General features: G+C 50.3%; 1 protein-coding gene across 1 annotated transcript; it reads left to right on the top strand.

Annotated features, from left to right (window-relative positions):
• The first annotated feature begins 10 nt into the window (after positions 1-10).
• Positions 11-13,343, top strand: LOC138807064 (RNA-binding protein NOB1). The gene is made up of 11 exons (XM_069992653.1): positions 11-516; positions 2,919-2,998; positions 3,758-4,346; positions 4,441-4,573; positions 6,658-6,788; positions 8,435-8,506; positions 8,879-9,007; positions 9,098-9,289; positions 9,865-9,962; positions 11,796-11,940; positions 12,780-13,343. Exons 3-11 carry the CDS (start codon positions 4,284-4,286, stop codon positions 13,047-13,049), a joined length of 1,233 nt encoding a protein of 410 aa, XP_069848754.1. The 5' UTR covers positions 11-516; positions 2,919-2,998; positions 3,758-4,283; the 3' UTR covers positions 13,050-13,343.
• The last annotated feature ends 7,506 nt before the right edge of the window (positions 13,344-20,849 follow it).

The following is a 20,849-nucleotide window of genomic DNA, read 5'->3' as shown; positions in this document are numbered from 1 at the left end:
GGAATCCCGGCGGCACTGGACGCCAGCCGAGCCGACACCGCGCAGGTGACACTTGTGCGCCCCACGTTCCTGGGGAAGAGAAGCCAAGTACATACAGCGCTCCGGATTGTAAGAAGTAGCGACTTCAGGAAAATAAACTCGGCTCTAAGCCGATGTGCGAGACAGGGCCGCGCGCCGGTGGCTGGCGCCTGGCATCGTAGCCACCCGGGAGGCTGAGGCCCGGGATCGCGCCTCCAACAGCCCGGCACGAAGGTCCGCCAGACGCTGATCTCCAACTAAACCGCCGGAAAGCCGGAAGTGGCGCTGTGGCTCAAGTGGTAGGGCGCTCGCCTTGAGCTGAAGAGCTGAGGGACAGCGCCCAGGCCCAGAGTTCAAGTCCCACGACCAAAAAAAAAAAAGACAAGCCTGTCATCCTGGCCCTTGTCCAGTTTGGGCTACATAGGGAGACCACATATTAACCCGCACTCGCTCTCCGAAAATGTAATTCATAGACTTATGTGTACAAAGAGAATAGAGGTAGGTGTGGCGGGGCGGGCCATTTTATAGGCCTAGGTGAGGTTTAGAAGCTTTTCCATTTTTGCATTCTGTCCCTGGAACAGAGGCTGTACAATAGTCGGGCTTTGGTTCTAGACCCTAGAACGGGGGCTAACCCCCAGTAGGGAAGGGAATGTCAATACAAGATGATTAATATCAATACAAGATGATTAACTAGATTTCATTGTCAGTTAACTCATATATACTTCTTTTTTTTTATTGTGAAAATACCATACAGAGGGGTTACAATTACATGGGTAAGATAGTGAGTACATTTCTTAACCATTGTTGCCTCCTTTGTTTCCCCTTCCCATCCCTTCTCCACTCCCCACCCGTATATAATTCTTTTGGATAATATGTCCCTTGCACTTTTTTTTATGACAGTCCTGACAGGACCTGGGCACTGTCCCTGAGCTCTTCTACCACATTGAGTCACAGCGCCACTTCCCAGTTTCTGGTGGTTAGAAATAGGAGTCTTATGCATGGACTTTGCTGCTCAGGCTGGCTTTGAACCACTCTCCTCAGATCTCAGCCTCTTAAGTGTAAGGTCCGCTCCTGGATGGCCAGCAGACTCCACCCTCCTCACAGCAAAGTCTCCACCCAGTACCTGTGTTACCTAGGCAACTGGAACACCTGGAAGAGGTCACATCTGCATCCGCTGAGGTCACATCTGAATTTGATGTGGCCACACCTTTCTCTGCCCATACCCTAGATAAGGGCTAGCCCAGGCCCAGACTCTCTCTCTCTCTGTTCTTTTCTGCTTTCTCTTACTCTCTTGCTGCTTTTTTCTAGCTCTCTCTGCTTTCTCTCTGCTCTCTTTGTGTATTTTTGTGTGTGTGTGTGTATTTTTTTTTTCTTTGTGTATTTTTTTTTTTTGGGTCCGGTCATGGGGCCTGAACTCTGGGCCTGGACGCTATCCCTCAACTCTTCAGCTCAAGGCTAGCGCTCTACCACTTGAGCCATAGCGCCACTTCCGGCTTTTTTCTTATTGCTTATGTGGTGCTGGGGAATCGAACCCAGGGCCTCAGGCATGCAAGGCAAGCGCTCTACCACTGAGCCACCTTCCCAGCCCCTCTGCTCTAGCTCTTTCCTCTCTCTTTCCTCTCTTTCCCAGCTCTCTCTCATTCCCAGGCCTTTCCCAGCCACGTGGAGTGCCAACCTTGCCTGGTCCCAGCAGGTCTACTGAACCTACTCCTTACCTGAATACCACCTGCGTGCTGGTGCTGTTCTTACTCGGCTACCTCTTTTTAAAAACCTAACATAAATGGTGCTAACACTAATTAGCTAGGATTATAGAATGAGCCACCAACTCATGTAAATTTTTGATAATCGTGTTTTGATATTTCTTTTGCCCACAAGCTTAAAAAAAAAAAAAAAAAGGCCCTGGCTGGGAACATGACTCAGTGGTACAGTGCTTGCCTTGCATGCATGAGGCCATGGGTTCGATTTCTCAGCACCACTTAAGCAGAAAAAGCCGGAAGTGGTCCTGTGGCTCAAGTGTAGAGTGCTAATGAGCTGAAAAGCTGAGGGACAGCGCTCAGGTCCAGAGTTCAAGCCCCACGATGACAAAAAAAAAAAAAAAAAAAAAAAAAAAAAAATTCCTCAGCACCACATAAACAGAAAAAGCCAGAAGTGGTGCTGTGGGTCAAGTAGTAGAATGCAAGCCTTGAGCAAAAAGCAGCTCAGGGAAGAAATGGGAGGTAGAAAAATAAATAAAAAAGTTAAAAAGAAGAAGAAGAAGCTGCTCAGGGACAGTGCCCAGGCCCTAAATTCAAGCCCCAGGACTGACACACACCAAAAAATAAAAGTAATAAGAGCTGGGTGTTGGTGGCTCACACCTGTAATCCTAGCTACTCAGGAGGCTGAGATCTGAGGATTGTGGTTCAAAGCCAGCCCAGGCAGAAAAGTCCATGAGAGGGGTTGGGAAGGTGGCTCAGTGGTAGAGCGCTTGCCTTGCATGCATGAGGCCCTGGGTTCGATTCCTCAGCACCACATAAGCAAAAAAGAAAAAAGCCAGAAGTAGCGCTGTGGCTCTAATGGTAAAGCGCTAGCCTTGAGCTGAAGAGCTAAAGGACAGCGTCCAGGCCCAGAGTTCAGGCCCCACGACAAGACCCCAAAAAAAAAAAAAAAAAAAAAAGTCCGTGAGACTTTATCTCCAATAAACCACTAGAAAACTGGAAGTGGCGCTGTGGCTCAAGTGGTAGCATGCTCTTCTTGAGCTGAAGAGCTGAGGGATAGTGCCCAGACTCAGAGTTCAAGCCCCATGATGAAAGAAAGGGGGTGGGGGGGAGGAAGGGAGGGAGAGAAGAAAAGAAAGACAGACAGACTTGGGAAGAGAAATCCCCTCCTATATAACTAGTATAAACTTTTTTTTAAAAAAATAGGTTTTTGGAAGAGTTAAAATGCGATCGTTGGAGCTTTGAGGATGTACTGTTGCTGAAGGAGAGAACCTGGAGAAACAAAGGTGCCAAGACAGTTCTTTGAAGGGCATGAAGAATGGGGAAGGAAGAGGGATTTTGGTCACTGCTGCTGGGTACCATCAGGGCACTGAAGGATTTTGGGTAGGACAAATTAGGCACAATTTTAAAGGGAAGACTGAAGGAAGACCCAAGAAAGAAAGTGAGTGAAGGTAGATAAGAATGACTAAAATCAGAGCTGGATGCTGGTGGCGCATGTCTGTAATCCTAGCTACTCAGGAGGCTGAGATCTGCAGATCCCAGTTCAAAACCAGCCCTGGCAGGATCTCCAATAAACTACCAGAAAACTGGAAGTGGTGCTGTGGCTCAAGTGGTAGAGCACTAGCTTCGAGCTGAGGGACAGTGCCCAGGCCCACAGTTCAAGCCTCGTGACTGACCAAAAAAAAAGGACTCATCAACATTTAGCCAAAGTGTACTAGGCTAGAACTTATGATGGTGAAATCTCAAGTTTAAAAGGAATTTGTGTGTGTGTGTGTGTGTGTGTGTGTGTGTGTGTGTGTGTGTGTGATGGAGCTTGACCTTGGGGTGTAATGCTGTCCCTGAGAGCTCTTTGGCTGTAGCTACCACATTGAACCATATTGCCACTTCCAGGTTTTAGGTCATTAGAGATAAAAGCCTCACGGAGACTTTCTGCCCCTGCTGGCTTCGAACCGCCATCCTCAGATCTCAGCCTCCTGAGTAACTAGGATTACAGGCACAGGTCTCCTGCACCCAGTTAGGTGGTTTTGTTTTTTGTTTCTTTCCAGGTTGAACTCTAAAAAGTAAAAGAGCAGCTGGGCACTGATCGCTCATGCCTATAATCCTAACTACCCAGGAATGTGAGACATGAAGATCCCAGGGCAGGGAAGTCTACGATTCTTTTCTCCAGTTAACCACCAAAAAAAAAAAAAAAAAGCTGGAATGAAGCTGTGGGTCAAGAGCTAGCCTTGAGCAAAAAAAGTAACAAAAACAAAGAAACCTCTGAGTGACAGCGCCCAGGGCCGAGTGCCCCAGGATCAGCACAAAAGCGGAAAATAAAATTCTTAAAAACTAAAGGATATGAAGTGAGCGCTAGAACAGATCTCCAGTAACTACAAGACTTAACCTCGCCCAGCCCGAACTGACGGAGTCGCTGCGCATGCGCAAGGCCGCGCCGTGAGCCGCGGAGCTCCGGCCGCCAGGGGGCGCCGCTAAATCGCGGCGGCTGTTCCTCCGGATTCCCAGAGGCCTAGGTTGAGACGTCGTGACGCGCCGGCCCTGCGCGCACGCGCGCTCCCTGGCGGTCCTGTCAACATGGCGCCGGTGGAGCACGTCGTGGCCGACGCCGGGGCTTTCTTGAAGGACGCGCCTTTGCAGGTACGGGAGATCCCGCCCGAGGAACAAAGCCCGGGGTGGCTCGCGGGGGTGCGGGGGGGGGGGGCGGGCGTGAGCCGGGCCGATCTCTCCGCAGGACATCGGGAAACACATCTACACCATCCGCGAGGTCGTCAGCGAGATCCGGGACCGGGCCACGCGCCGGCGGCTCGCCGTCCTGCCGTACGAGCTGCGGTTCAAGGAGCCGCGCCCGGAGTGCGTGCGGCGGGGTGAGCGCCGCGGCCGGGGCGTGGGGCGCGGGGCCTGCCGGGGCCCGCCGGGGCCCGGGCTGGAGGATCGGGGGTCTCAAGCGTGGGGAGCGAGGTCTTCCTGGGCCCGGAGTGGCCGGACCCGCCACCACCCCCGCACCGCTCCCGAGAGGTCTCAGCCGCGGGGCCCCCTCTGTAAAACGAGAAAGACGCCTACCGCCAGGTTGCAGCGCCGTGAACCGGGCGCGGGCCCCTCGGCACCGCGTCCTGCGCGCTCTTAGCCCACAGGGTGGATTCAGAACAGAACGGGCGCTGCCGAGGTGGAGGCTTGCGGGTTGAAGGCCACCAGCGCAGGGAGGTCAATTAACTACCAGAACAGCCGGAAGGGGAGCTTAGGGACAGCACACAGGCCCCGAGAGACAGACAGACAGACACACACACACAGACACACACACACACACACACACACACACACACACACACACACACACACACACACACACACACACACACACACACACACACACACACACACACACACACACACACACACACACACACACACACACACACGCGAGCCTGGTATATTAAGGACCTGGTCAAAAAGAAAAAAGTCAGATCGCTCACTGTTAGTTTTCTTAGGGACGATGCTTTTTGGATGTGAAGGCCCGCCTCAGCCCAGAAAAAAAGAAAAAAGAAAGGAAAAAGGGATGTTTTTAGACCTTGTACTAATTATAATTAGACCTTAAATAAAACTAAAGTTATCTCTTGCCTGGGAGTCATCGTTGCTCTCTTGTTAGGAATGAAAGGTTCTCAGCAGTTGAAGTATTTTAGAAGTTAGAGGCTGAGAGGACAGACATTGTTACCCATTCTAATAGTTTCTGGTTTCTGTGGCTTTCTCTACCAACTTGCTACCTATGGGATCTTTGCCAGGTTGTTGGAAGCTTTTTCTCTCTCCTCTCTCTCCTCTCTTCCTCTCCTTTCTCCTCTCCTTGAACTCTGGCCTGGGTGCTGCTCTTCAGCTCAAAGCTAGCACCACTTCTGGTTTTCTGGTGGTTAATTAGAAGAGTCTCACCGACTTTCCTGCCCCAGCTGGCTTTGAACCACAATCTTCAGATCTCAGCCTCCTAAGTATCTAGGATTAGAGGTGTGAGCCACTACCACCCGGATGTGGGGGATTATTTTTGAGATTAAGGTCTCCCCTTCATGCCAGATTTGGCCTAGACTTCCATCTTCCTACCTAGCTTTCTGCTTTAGCTGAAATGACAGGTATTTGCCACCACACTTAGCTTTTTATTGGTTTAAGTGGGGTTGGGTAAAGTTTTTGCCTAGGTTGGCTGCAAAACTAGATCACTTTCCTCCTGAGTAGTGAGGGTTATAGGTATAAGCCACTATAATTTTTTTTTGGGGGGGGGTTGTAGTCCTGGGGCTAGCACTCTACCACTTGAGCCACAGCACCACTTTCAGCTTTCTCTGGGTATGTGTACTGAGGGATCAAACCCAGGGACTGATGCATGCTAGGCAAGAACTCTACCATTGAGCCACATTCCCAGCCCTCAGCTCACTCTTTTAAAAACTTTCAGGCTAGAGATGAGACTCAGCAGCAGAGTACCTGCCCAGCAGGCATGAGGTTCAAATCCCAGTACTGCCAAAAAACAAAGAGATCTAAAAAAAATTTCAAAAACGGTCTGTGGTTATAAAGCAATTTAGTATTTTTTTTCATCATAACTTTCCATTCCATTTGGACTCTAATTATTCTCTTCATCTAGATTGTTATAGTTAGAATCTTAGAGCTGGGAGAGGAGGATTCTATTCTAAGCTTTCATAAGGACATTTTATCCTTTATGCAAATACTGGGCTAACTGCTGAGACTTTCAACTATCTTTTCCTTCATCTGCTCACACTAGGATGCAGTAGGACTCATGCTAGTTACAGCATGAATTTTGGTGGTGGAGAATAGTGTCTCAACTGAGGGTAGAATTGAATGAGTTGTGTTGCCATTTTTATGGGTTACTGGCTTTTTTTCTTTATGGTTATTTGGGGTCCTATTATTTTTGGGGGGGAGGGTTGGCGTCTAATCAAAGTTGGGGATCTCTTGCTTTCAGTGACTGAGTTTTCAAAGAAAACTGGAGACTATCCCAGCCTCTCAGCCACAGATATCCAGGTGCTGGCACTTACTTACCAGTTGGAAGCAGATTTTGTTGGGGTGTCTCACCTGAAACAAGAACCAGAAAAGGTAAGTCCAGAGAGCTGGGGTTTTGTTTTTCAATTCACTTTTTTGTTGTGGAAGTGGAGGAAGCGGTGTAATGGGACGCTGTCTGCATTTACTACAGCAGCCTCATGGTTGATTGGCTTCATTTCTACTGAGCCACAGCCCTGAGGATTTTGAATTTGGACAGCATTTATCAATTTCCTGATAAATGTTTCTTGGTGTGTCTTGAAAGATAGAACCTCTTGAAAGAAATAGCTTCAAAGCCATTACACCTACACAGAAACAATAGTCCTCTAACGTCACCCAAGGAGCCATCAGTTGTTGTATTTCTCATTGTTTTATAATTAGTAAGCCTGGTTTTCATCAGCATCCAAATACAGCTCGTTAATTGCAAATAAGCAAATGTGTGTCTTGATCCATATGTTCCTAGGAAGGATTGTTTAAGTTTTGAAAATGGAAAGATCAAAAATCTTGTTTGAGTAGAATGCTTTTTGGAAGTGCAAAAAGAAGGAACACTAGTGCTTGAATGCTTGCCTTTTTTATAGTCCTTTCTGACGTTCACTGTGGGCTCCTGTTGGGGACTCGAACTTGGTTGGTTTGAAGACATTGACGATGGATTGACTCGGACTCACTGGCTGAGTCCAGGCCAGAGGACTTTGGAAGCCAGCCAGTTAACCTGGAGATAATTTATTTCTGATAGTGTTCACAAAAATCATAAGCAGTGTTTGCTTTTTTTGTTTATTTTTTGTCGGTTGTGGGGCTTGAACTCTGGGCCTGGGCATTGTCCCTGAGCTCTTCAGCTCAAGGCAAGCACTCTACCACTTGAGCCACAGCACCACTTCCTGTTTTCTGGTAGTTTGTTAGAGATAAAGAGTTTCATGGACTTTCCTGCCCTGGCTGACTTTGAACTGTGATCCTCAGATCTAAGCCTCTTGAGTATCTAGGATTACAGGCATGAGCCACTGGCGCCTGGCTACAAGCAGTGTTTTTTGTTGTTGTCTTTGGTCAGTTGTGGGGCTTGAACTCTGGGCCTGGATGCTATCCCTCAGCTCTTCAGCTCAAGGCTAGTGCTCTACACTTGAGCCACAGCACCACTTCCAGATTTTTCTGTTTATGTGATGCTGAGGAATCAAACCCAAGGCTTCATGCATGCAAGGAAAGCACTCTACCACTGAGCCACCTTCCCAGCCCCACAAGCAGTGTTTTTATCTGACTGCCTGTGCTAGTTAGATCTATCCTCCCTATCTATTCCCAGCCAGGTTTAGAATCCTCTGGTTTAAAGGTCTAAAAGTGATACCTTACAACACAAACTTGCATGTCACCAGAATGCATTGATTGGTATGCGATGCTTTGGAACAGTGCTTCCTTTGACCCAGCAGTCCAGCTCTGAGGCATCTGTCCTAAGTGTAATGGGCAGTGACATTCACACATGTTGAGGAATTGAATCCCAAGTTCTTACTTAATTGTGCTGGGATGGGAAAATATTGTCATTTTTTTCTATGTATATATTCTTATATTTTCCAGTCTTTTTAAACATTGGATAGGTTTTATTTCAGTAACTATGGGGGAAATATTTTGCCTTTTTAAAAAATAATCCTTCATGTTGTAGTTTCAAGCTAAATTTCCTTGCTCAGTGGTCATCTTATTTATCCTATTATTATTTCTTTAAGGTTAGAGTGAGCTCCTCCACTCAGCACCCAGAAAACCCTCTGCACATTTCTGGTTTTCATCTGCCTTCCAAGGTAATTCCATCTACAAACCATATTCCTCAAGCTCTTGTTCTGTATTGCTTAAGACAAGGTCTCCCCAGGTAGCCCAGGTTCATGGTCCTCCTGCCGCAGCCTCCCACATGCTGGGATTAGAGGTGCCATCACCAAGCCTGGCTCTACAGGCTCTCTGTCTGTAGAAAACCAAACTTGCATTTTCTGTTAGCAGTATTTTCCATCCCTGTCCGAACTGACTTGCAGGTCATGTGATTACACTCACTTTTCCAGTTTTAAGTTGTCACTGGAAGAAGGGGGAATAGCTCAGTGAAGGTATGCACAGCACTCTGGGTTTGGTCCCCAGCATCACAGAAAAGATGTTTTTTTAATGTCTATGTGTTTTAATCTTAGCCTAAACCCCGTCCAGAAACGTCCAATCATGGATACACGGCTGATGGTCCTGAGAGCGTGGAATTCAGTTCCTTTGTGTTCTGGAGGAGCCCCCTGCCTAACATTGACCGCGAGCTGCAGGAGCTACTGGTGAGGCCTGGCTCTGGTCTGCAGCTTACCCTGCGCTAGCTGGTCCACCCATCTCCAGTGGGCTGGAACTCTATGCTATTGCTATTTCAGATTGATGGAGGGGAAGAGGAGGAGGAGGAGGAGAGAGAAGATGGATTCGAAGATAGGAAAGAAGACAGCGATGACGATGGGGGTGGGTGGATAACGCCCAGCAACATCAAACAGATCCAGCAGGAGTTGGAGCAGTGTGACCACCCGAAGGACGTGCGGGTCGGCTGTGTGACCACAGACTTCGCTATGCAGGTGAGGGGTGGACACAGGCCAGTCCTGGACCTTGCATCATGCTGTCACTGGCATGGTCCTGTCGGGGTTTGGGGATTGTGCAGCACTGCTGGTGTCTACCGCTGCTTTTTCTGGCTCCAGGAATTTGACCTGTGTCCTTTAGCAACATTTGTATTGTGTATCTGATGTTCGAATTGGACTTAGTTTAGTTGAACTCAGTTAGGTACATGGAGAAGGTAGGCAGGTTTTTCAACGCAGAAGTGGGACTCCTTTCCTCTGATAGAATGTCTCTGTTGAGACAGCTTGCTCACAATGAGCACAGGAGGCCTGTCCTTGCCAGAGTCCCTGTCTAGTGCATACACCTGGAGAGATACCTCTAGGTGACCAACTGGAGGCGTGGGTCAGGTGATAGAATGCCAGCCACAAGTGAGAAAGCTAAACAAATGTACAAGACTCAGAGGTTCAGGCCTCAGGACTAACACACAAAAACCACAACCACAAAAGGTATGAGCCAAACCAAGGTATCTAGCTGACTAACTACAAAGTTTGTGTTAAGATCTAACTTGTGTCTGGTTTCCTTCACCTGCTGCTTGCAGAATGTTCTGCTGCAGATGGGGCTGCACGTGCTGGCGGTGAACGGCATGCTGATCCGAGAGGCCCGGAGCTACATCCTGCGTTGCCATGGCTGCTTCAAGTATGTAGCGATGCGCAGAACCTGGGGCCCCGCTGCTGTGCCCGCTGCTGAGAACTTCCAAGCAGAGCGCTATATTCCATCCCTATTTTTCGCCCGCCTTCTCATTCTGGGGTGCCCTGGTTCCACTCTACCAGAGCACAGAGGTTGCCAGCAACTCCACACGCACAAACACATCCCCTTGGGGGTCTGGGTTCATTCTAGATGTTCACCCTGGACTGTTTCTGGGGGGAGTGACCAATTTGCTTTGAAGTAATGCACTGGGAGACTGAGTTTTGTAGAACAGAGATGAAACAAGACCAGACTGTATACTTCATGCCTGAAATTTCAGAGTAAGACCAAAGTCTAAATCTTTTTTTTTTTTTTTGGTCTGTCATGGGGCTTGAACTCTGGACCTGGACGCTGTCCCTCAGTTCTTCAGCTCAAGGCGAGCGTGCTACCACTTGAGCTACAGCACCACTTCTGGTTTTCTAGTGGTTTATTGGAGATAGGAGTCTCATGGTCTTTCCTGACTGGGCTGGCTTTGAACTGCGATCCTCAGATCTCAGCCTCCTAAGTAGCTAGGATTACAGGCATGAGCCACCGGCACCCGGCTCCAAGTCTAAATCTTTAGTACAGGAATTCATGTCCAGATTCCCTCTTCCTGTGTGAATCTGCCACTCAGTTACTGCCAGGCTTGGAACTTAGTCCACAACACCTGTGAGCGGGCACTTGGTTCTCTCTTAGACTTACAGGCAGGGGGAGGCGCTTCTCCAGCCATGTCACCCTCATTTCCTGTCCTGACACACGCTGGGACATTCCTATGGCTGCTGCCTGGCCCCTGACAGGGGCAGCTTTAGCCTGTCCGGGGTCCTTCCTGGGAGCTTGAGTGAACAGGATTGAGGCCCGCTCTCCAGCCATTCGTCACCCCCACCAGGTGTTGCCTGTGTGATTCTTGGCTACCTCCGGTGGTACTGTCCAGGCCAACGATCAGGGACAGGGTAGGAGCCGTAACAGTAAGCTCTAGAAAGGACACTTGCTCCTTAGGTCACTTACCTTTCCCTCCGAGGAAGGCAGCAGCCTTTGCTGTGTGTTTAGTGCAGGAACCCAGGCGGCCTCTGTGTGTGTGTGTGTGTGTGTGTGTGTGTGTGTGTGTGTGTGTGTGTGTGTGTGTGTGTGTGTGTGTGTGTGTGTGTGTGTGTGTGTGTGTGTGTGTGTGTGTGTGTGTGCGCGCACCAGTACTGGAGCTTGACTGTGTGTGTGTGTGTGTGTGTGTGTGTGTGTGGTGTGTATGCACCAGTACTGGAGCTTGACTGTGTGTGTGTGTGTGTGTGTATGCACCAGTACTGGAGCTTGACTGTGTGTGTGTGTGTGTGTGTGTGTGTGCGTGCGCGCGCGCGTGTATGCACCAGTACTGGAGCTTGACTGTGTGTGTGTGTGTGTGTGTGCGTGTGTGTGTGTGTGCGTGTGTGTGCGCGTGTGCGCGTGCGCGCGCACCAGTACTGGAGCTTGAACTGGAGGCCAGGGCACTGTCCCTTAGTTTTAGTTTTTTTCCTCTCAAGGCTTGAGCCCCACCTCTACTTGTGGCTTTTTGCTGGTTAATAGGAAATGAGTCTCCTGACCAGGTTAGCTTTGAACCTGAACCCTTAGATCTCAGCCTCTCGGGTGGCTAGGATTATAGGTGTGAGCCACTGGGCGCTCGCCAGCCTTTTATAAAGATGTATGTGGTACCTTGCAGCTCTCTGCATGCATTCAACGCCCCTTGTCCTTTCCTCCCCAGAGGCTGGGGACCGCTGTGCACCGGGGCTATGTTTGCTGCCTGCAGTGCCAGCCTACAACATCTCTTCTGCCCTCCAGGACAACGTCAGACATGAGCCGCGTGTTCTGTGCGCACTGTGGGAACAAGACCCTGAAGAAGGTGTCTGTGACCGTCAGTGACGATGGCACCCTGCACATGCACTTTTCCCGCAACCCCAAGGTGCTGAACCCCCGTGGCCTCCGGGTGAGTGCCAGCGTCTCCCCACACTCAGAGCACGGGATTGAAAGCCTGGGCTGGGGGGGGGGGGGAACCAGAGACCAGTCCCCTTGCGAGGTTCTAAGCGGAGCTGACGTCCTTCCTACCGACCGTGTGGTGTACATGCAAAGATGGGGCTCTGAAGTTTGGGCAAAAACAGCTTGGAGTGACTGTGTGGTGGCAGAGGGTAGGTGGTTATGGTTGCCGGTTTCTGGTGGTGGCAGTGTTGATCGGTCACTTGGTTAATCTGATGGACTCGGCCGTGTAAGGTTACAGAACTAGTAACTTACTTTAGAGAGACGCTGTAGTGAAATTGCCGAATTGTGAGTCACTGCGCCTCTGTGTTGCTTGGCATTCTAGCTGAAGAGGCTCTGACCTTTTATTCCCATTTATTCCTAAGTGTGAGCTTGTGAATTTTTATTTCCGTCTCTGGAATGTGCTCCTCACTTGGAGGCTGAGATTGTGCCCCGCGTGGCCAGCAGGGGCCCGTGGAGCCGCCCTGGGTGCCCCTGGATCACACTTGTTCTTCCCGGCACAGAGTGGTCCCAGGCCCTAGAATCCGCCGTGGCTCTTGGAGTCCCGGGGATCTCCCTGCACAGCGCAGCCCCGTGCCCCTCCCCAGGGCCCTCCCTGACACCGTGCGCGCCGCCGGGCCACAGGCCTGCTTCGCCCCAGCGCAGTTTGTCTGCCAGTTCACGATTGCTGACACACAGAGCTGTGACAGTGGTGCCAGGTCACTAGGAAGCGCCCTGCAGGTGTGCGGGGCTCTGCGGTCGGCGGGACCCCGCTGTGCTCCGTTGTAACTGCCTTCCCGGGTCTGTCTGCAGTACTCACTGCCCACCCCCAAGGGGGGCAAGTACGCCGTGAGCCCCCACCTGACGGAGGATCAGCGCTTCCCGCAGCTGCGGCTCTCCCGGAAGGCCAGGCAGAAGACCGACGTGTTCGCCCCGGACTACATCGCCGGCGTGTCCCCCTTCGCGGAGAACGACATCTGCAGCCGCTCGGCCATGCTGCAGGTCCGCGACGGCTCCTTGGGAGCGGGCCGGAGACGACTAAATCCCAACGCTTCCAGAAAGAAGTTTGTGAAGAAAAGGTGAAGCTCGAGGCCCCGCCGCTGAACTGCGCTGCGCTCGCCCCGGGCGCTCGCTCGGGACGCCGGCGTCTCCTCCAGCTGCGCGGCCCGTGAAGCATCCGGATGGGAGCAGGGGCTGGGCCACCCAGTGCTGCAGCTCACCGCTGTCTAGGGCGGCTGGGGAAGCCGAGCCCACCTCGCTCCAGGCCGCAGGAGCAGGAATTCCATGAACACAAAGGGAGCGAAGCTCAAACCTTCAAAGGAGGGATGTTCCAAGTTGGCAGTATTTTTCTAATAAACAAGCTCACAAGTTGTTGCACATTTTTTGCACCTGGGGAATGAGAGGGCTGACGCTTCCTGCTGCGGACCTAGGAACAAAGGGCCAGGTTTATCTTGGTAGAAATTGTGTTTCAAGCCGGGCGCTGGTGGCTCATGCCTGTAATCCTAGCTACTCAGGAGGCTGAGATCTGAGGATTGCAGTTCAAAGTCAGCCCTGGGCAGGAGAGACCGTGAGACTCCTATCTCCAATAAACCACCAGAAAACCGGAAGTGGCGCTGTAGCTCAAGTGGTAGAGCGCTTGCCTTGAGCTGAAGAGCTGAGGGACAGCGCCCAGGCCCAGAGTTCAAGCCCCACGACCGACAAAAAAAAAAAAAGAAAGAAATTGTGTTTCACAATAAAGAAGTGCCTTTTTTTTTTTTTTTTTGGTTGTGGATCCTGAACTCTGGGCCTGGGCGCTGACCCTCAGCTCTTCAGCTCAAGGCGAGTGCTCTACCACTTGAGCTACAGTGTCACTTGCAGTTTTCTGGTGGTTTTGGAGATAAGAGTCTCACTGACTTTTCCTGCCCAGGCTGGCCTTGAAACAAGATCCTCAGATCTCAGGCTCCTGAGTAGCTAGGATTACAGGCGTGAGCCACTGGCGCCTGGCTACTTTTTTCTTTTTTTAGGTGATATTGAGATTAAATTAAGAACCTTAGGCTTGCCGGCAGGTGCTCTATCACTTTTTTTTTTTTTTAAATTGAGTTACTCAGCAAAGTTGAGTATAATGAATGCATATGGGTCACTTACTGCTCTGGGTTCACACACGCTGTCTCCCAGGGTAAGGACGGTTCTAATTCGGGAAGTTGAACACCAGTAAATTACTTGGCACTGGAAACCACCCAGTGTCAGTCACAGAGACCAGTTGCACTCCAGTGTGAAGGCCATCATGTAGAGCTCTAAGCATTAACCTATGTATTACAGTCTCCACCTTAACAACTGAACAGCAGCCCACTTAATAATAGCTCAGAGTGTAGTTAAAGGCATGGCTGCCCTTACCCAGCAGGCCTGGACCCTAGCAGATGTTAAAGCACATTCTCCAAGTCACAGACTGTCAGTGAACAAGCCAAGATTTCCACTCAGTCCACTGCTGTTTATAAACAAATGTCCCTGCTTGAAAGCAAGCATGCTCAACCCTGGCTTGTGTGATCCATAGGGCTGGGCTCCAGCTGTTGGGCTGATGCCACCTTAATAAAACCCAGGGTGTGGGGACAAAGACATGACCCCACCTCACCTGCCTTCTCTACTGTCCATACTGAAACAGGAAAATAGGGCCATATAACAAATACCCTGCATCATATCTTTCCATTATCAGCTAAAAACTAAGAGACCATTTCAGGTACCAAAAGAAATGGGTAGTAGGGGAGGGGGAACGAAATAATGCAAAGGGGGTGCTAGTGGCTCACGCCTGTAATCCTAGCTACTCAGGAGGCCAAGATATGAGGATCGTGGTTCAAAGTCAGCCTGGGCAGGAAAGTCCATGAAACTCTGATCTTTTTTTTTTTTTTGGGGGGGGGTCCGGTTGTGGGGCCTGAACTCTGGGCTTGGGCGCTGTCCCTCAGCTCAAGGCTAGCGATCTACCACTTGAGCCACACCACTACTTCCAGCTTTTTCTTTTTGCTTATGTGGTGCTGGAATCGAACCCAGAGCCTCAGGCATGCAAGGCAAGCGCTTTATCACTGAGCCACCTTCCCAGCCCCGAGACTCTGATCTTAAACCACCAGAAAACTGGAAGTGGTGCTAGTTCAAATGGTAGAGCGCTCGCCTTGAGCTCAAGAGCTCAGAGACAGCGCCTAGGCCCAGAGCAAGCCCCACTACCTACCCAGAAAAAAAATGCAGTTTTGAAGATTCTCAGACCTCTTGAGGAAGGAAATGGAGGGTGACCACTGCCCTCTATGTGTCACGTGTTGAATTGCAGCTGCATCCAACAATACCTAAATGATCCTCTAAATCCATTGGCATAATGGAAGGAAGGGACCAGAGCCTTACCAGGTGAAGTTCACCTCTCTAAGGATTTCTCTTAGTAGGAGCCAAGAGGATGGACAGAAGATGAAGACACACAGGCTGTTCCTGTGCTGTTTTATTTATCCTCCCACAGCAGCTTTGTTACTTTTTTTTTTTTTGGTCTTTATTGGTACTGGGGATCGAACCCACGACATTGCACTTGACAATCACTTTGCCACTGAGCTACATCCCAGCCCCCACACCAGCTTTGAGCGTCCCCTTCTGCTTCCCAGTCTCATCCATTTCCACTCCATTCAGGAGAAACCGAAAGTTTTCTGAGTGGGTCAAGGTTTTGACAGTAAGCCACATGGGATTTTTGATAATCACAGCAACAGTGTGGTTTAAAAAAAAAATCATGAAAAAAATTCACTAAGTCATCTCCAAACTGAAAGAAATAAATCCTATAGGTAGGACTGGGGGCATGACAGTAGGTAGAGCACTTACCTAGCAAGTGTGAGGTTTTGAATATAAACCCCCACCAAAAGATACGTCAGAAAAGTCATTATGAGGGCTGGGAAGGTGGCTCCGTGGTAGAGTGCTTGCCTCGTCATTATGAGGGCTGGGAAGGTGGCTCCGTGGTAGAGTGCTTGCCTCGTATGCATGAGGTTCTGGGTTTGATTCCTCAGCACAACATAAGCAGAAAAAGCTGGAAGTGGTGCTGTGGCTCAAGTGGTAGAGCACTAGCCTAGAGATGAAGAGCTGAGGGACGGTGCCCAGGCCCAGAGTTCAGGCAAAAAAAGAAGAAGAAAAAAAGTCCTATGAGACTCATCTCCATTTCCAATTCATCTCCAATTAGCCACTCAAAAACCAGAAATAGTGCTGTGGCTCAAAGTGGCAGAACACATACCTTGAGCAAAAAGAGCTCAGGGATAGTGCCCAGGTCTTGAGTTCAAGCCCCACAACCAGTAACACAAGATGAGCTCTTACAGATAGGTCATAGGCATGGTGGTACATGCCTTTAATCCCACCACTCAGGAGGATAGGCAGGGAGATCCCAAGTACAGGGGCAATCTGGGCTACCTAACAGGAAACAGTGATGTGGATCCTGAGAGGTCAGGCAGGAGGCGGGTGCGCTGATGGGTGATCATGGGACAGGTGAAGGTAGCACATCTGCAGTAAAAGGCAGAGAATTTCAGAAGGAAGAGGGGAATCCAGATATCATAAGTTAAAGAAACAGCTGGGAGTCCAGATGGGCCAAGCTAGGCGGCCTGGCAGGGGCAGAGCACTGGAGGGGAGAGAGCACTGTTCAGGGAGGAGGAGGAGTCCTCTTGAGTCTTCACTTGGGAACTAAGTAGTGATGGCACAAGCATTCAAGGAACTCCCAGAGCCTGGGGAAAGAAGCACCCCCAAAACAGCACGGAAGGTGATCATCCAAGCTCACACAGGCCAGCAGCAGTCATGGAGTTCCACTAACCACAGCAAAAAAAATAGCATCATGCAAAGGCATGGGGTGAAATATTCTCAGAGGGAAAATTAGCTCCACACCAAAGGATGCTCTGGTGCTGCCTCCCATGATACACCTCAAAAGCTCCCATTCCCAGCCAGAGCAATCCTGCTGCCTTGCCCAATGCCTAGGACCAGGTGCCAGGTGGAAAACTCCCATGGGACAATGATCTCTAGTGTGGCTCAAGTGATAGAGTGCCGGACTCTAAGCAAAAAATTCCAAGTGAGGACAGGTGCCAGGGGCTCACATCTGTAATCCTAGATACTCAGGAGGCTGAGATCTGAGGCTCACAGTTCAAAGCCAGCCAAGCAAGAAAGTCTGAGAGACTCTTACCTCTAATTAACCACCCAAAAGTTGGGCATGGAACTGTGGTTCAAGTGTTACAGTGGTAGCCTTGAGCAAAAAAAGTTTAGGAGCCAGGCTCCAGTGGCTCATGTCTGTAATTCTAGCTGCTCGGGAGACTGAGATCTGAGGACAAGCCAGCCTGGGTAGGAAAGTCCATGAGACTGTTATCGCCAATAAACCACCAGAAAACCGAAGTGGTGCTGTGGCACAAGCCATAGAACCCTTGCCTTGAGCTGAAGAGCTGAGGGACACCGCTCAGGCCCAGAGTTCAAGCCCCAGGACCAGCACAGAAAGAAAAGAAAAACAATAACAAATAAATTCCACCCACCATGATGGGGTTCACATGAAAGATGAGGAGCTACTTGCAGGGTGACAGATCCAAGCATGGAGAAGGTCGCCCTTTCCTACCTTACCTCCTACGATCTGCTACACGGGATTTCTACATAGCATAAAATCCCTTCACAGCAAGTGAATGTCGTTTCAAAGGAAATTTGATCAGAGGGTTCTAAGCCCCATGGAGGATGTCCTCATCAAACACCTACGTGACAAGCCAAAATTCCAGCAAGACCTACCCAGACACAAGTCCAACCTGACACCACATGTCCTGGGGGCAGTTACAATGGTGGTGGAAGACAGGAAGGCAGACAAGGACAGAAAGTTTTGTTCCCATTAAGGGCCCTATTTCCTCCAGGAATACTTGGCTTGTATCCACAGAAACCACGGAGGACAACAGAAACCCAGGTCCCCAGACAGGCCCCAGAATGGCTCGGAGCCGATGTACAAAAGTCCATCATCTCCAGTACCGAGAAAAAGCCAGGGGCTTTGGGGATTCTCCTGGTGCAAAGCAGCAACTGCACACGTGGCCACCACGCGCTCCCAGGGGACTCATGAACGTTTGCATCCTCCTCAGAAAGATGGGACCCCTGAGGATTCTCTTGTTCCAGCTTTTGTTTATTTCTAGATAATGAAGACAATCAACAAAACTTCCCAGATGTACTGTCCTGTCCTGTGGGGCCGGTGGGCTAGGAGAGGAAGATTAAGAACATACAATGCTGCGATCTCAAGATTGCAGTTCAAAGCCAGCCCAGAGTCTGATCTCAAATTAAGGGGGGAGGCGGTGGCAAAAGTGGAGGTATGGCTAAAGTGGTAGAGTGCTAGTCCTGAGCAGAAAAAGCCAAGCAAGAACGGAAGACCCTGAGTTCAAGCCCCAGTAGTGGCACCAAAAATAAATCAAACAAAAACTCCATCGATTTGCAGAAGGAATCATTTGTTTCCCATCAAGCTCACCTACTTAATATGCTCCTGGGGTATACTGGGCAGAACACGTGCCTTATATTTCAAAGTCCTGGATTTGATCCCTAGCACCAGAAAGAACAAGAAAAACGGCCTAGACACTTCCCACCTTGCGGCTGGGGTCTGAACTGAGCACAATTTTGTGTAGTTTGCCAAACTCATTGCTACCCTCGAAACCAGGCAAGCCCAGCCTGAATTCAGCCTGACCTGCAACTTCACCAGGAAAGTCAAACCATCATTAGGGAGCCCTCCAGGCCCCTCCCAGCAGGACAGGCCTTCCTCCACGGATGGTGCCGAGTGAAGCTCAAAAGGGCTCACGCTGCCCCAGGCCCTCGCTCTGAAGCTCCACTTTCTCCAGCTGACACCTTCTTTGCAGACACTCTTAAGCCGGTCTCTGCCAGGTCACAGTCGCTCCAGTCACCCAAGGCAAGGCCCAGCCTCGCCCAGCACTTTGACTGGCAGCCACGCCCCGGAAGTGCTGACTATACCACGCCCCCGGGAGGGCTGGCTACCTTCCCTCCACACACGCTCGCCCACCCCCCAGCCGCCAGCACACAGCTGCAGCGCTTCCGTGGTCCGAAAGTTGCAGGGTCTTTCTTGGGGGGAAACTGCCAAGGTTCACCTGTTTGCACCTCACGTGCCTTTCCTGAGATGGTGCTTCGTCCACGGCTTTCTAGAACTCCAGGGCCTGGCAAGAAAGTTCCAAGAGTTAATCATGGAATAGACTTCCCGCAGAGTCACACGTACAAAGGCGTGGGCAGTGATGGGACCATTTGGGAAAGGCCGGGCTCTCAGGGACAAGAGCCAGTGGGGAGCCAGGAGCAGCTGCGGGTCTGAAGGGACCAAGGGAGGGGCCATACTTCTAGAGCCCAGGAAAGCGGGAGCCCCCGCAGAGGGGCACCCCCAAGAGCTGCTTTGCTGAGGATGGGAGATGGCGTGGTAGGAGCCTCTCCTTCTTCCTGCCTCTCTGATCTCCAAATGGGGCCCATTGGCTCCACATCTGGAAGCCAGGGGGCCAAGGAGCTGAAGGGACAAGCAGAGTTTCTTTTCTGGACTCACAGAAGGTGGAGTCCGACCCATGGGCGAAGGGGGGGGCGGGGCAAGCTAGGCTTCATGCATGCTAGGCAACTACTCCACTAAGCCACAGTCCCAGCAAGAAGTAACTAAAGCAAACAATGGCTGGAGTTGTGGCTCAAGTGGTAGAGTGTCCGACTAGCAAGTGTGAGACCCTAAATTCAGTTCCCAGTCACACCAAAACCAATACATAAAACTTGAAATGTTTAGTGATTATGCTGAATATGATACTCTCGTCAAGTATTTCTACGCTAGTCCTTGATTCTCCATTGTTAGTTTTTGTGTTTTGTCAGTTATGGGGTGCTGTTCCTGAACTTTTTTGCCTAAGGCCAGCGCTCTACCACTTTTGAGCCACAGCTCCACATCCAGCTTTTGAGTGGTTAATCAGAGATAAGAGTCTCATGGGGGACTTTTCTTCCCTGGGATGGCTTTGAACTATGATCCTCAGATCTTAGCCTCCTGAGTAGCTAGGTGTAAGCCCCTTGTGCCAGGCTTGATTTTCCATCTTTAGACAGTATCAATTTGCTTTGTATCATGAAAAGAAGCACAGATAGTTTCTTTATAGTCAGAGCTCAGATGATGGGAGCTATAAACCTCAGGCACTAGAGTTAAGGAAATACCAGAAAATCTCATGATCAAGATTGTTTATTGTTTTATTGTATCATAAAATTACTGAAGGGCTAGGATGTAGCTCAGTGGCAAAGCACTTGCCTAGTAAATGAAATGTCCTGGGTTCGATCACCAGTACCAGATCACCAAGGCAGGAAATTCCCTGAGACTCTTATCTCCAATAAACTGGAAGTGGTGTTGTGGCTGAAGTGGTAGAGTGCTAACCTTAACCTTAAGAGCACAGGGACAGCATCCAGGCCCAGAGTTCAAGCCCCATGACATAATAATGATGATGATGATGATGATGATGATGATGATGATGATGAAGAAAGCTGGCTTACGCCTGTAATCCTAGCTACTCAGGAGGCTGAGATCTGAGGATCACAGTTCAAAGCCAGCTGAGCAGGAAAGTCCATGAGACTCTTTTCTCCTATTAACCACCAGAGGGCTGGGAAGGTGGCTCAGTGGTAGAGCGCTTGCCTTGCATGCATGAGGCCCTGGGTTCGATTCCTCAGTACCACATAAACAGAAAACGCCGGAAGTGGCGCTGTGGCTCAAGTGGTAGAGCGCTAGCCTTTAGCTGAAGAGCTGAAGGACGGCGCCCAGGCCCAGAGTTCAAGCCCACGACTGGACCCCCACCCCCCAAAAAAGAGAGAAACTTCTATTACGGGGGGCCGGCGCTGGCCGGCCGGCGGGAGCGCTTCTTGGCGAAGTGGTCCCAGCTCCCGCGCCGAGCACTG

The sequence above is a fragment of the Dipodomys merriami genome, unplaced genomic scaffold (genome assembly GCF_024711535.1).
Source record: "Dipodomys merriami isolate MVZ:Mamm:240054 unplaced genomic scaffold, mDipMer1.0.p SCAF_41, whole genome shotgun sequence".
Classification (NCBI taxonomy): Eukaryota; Metazoa; Chordata; class Mammalia; order Rodentia; family Heteromyidae; genus Dipodomys; species Dipodomys merriami.
The sequence above is the reverse complement of the archived record's forward strand: the minus strand, read 5'-3'. Positions and strand labels throughout refer to the sequence as shown.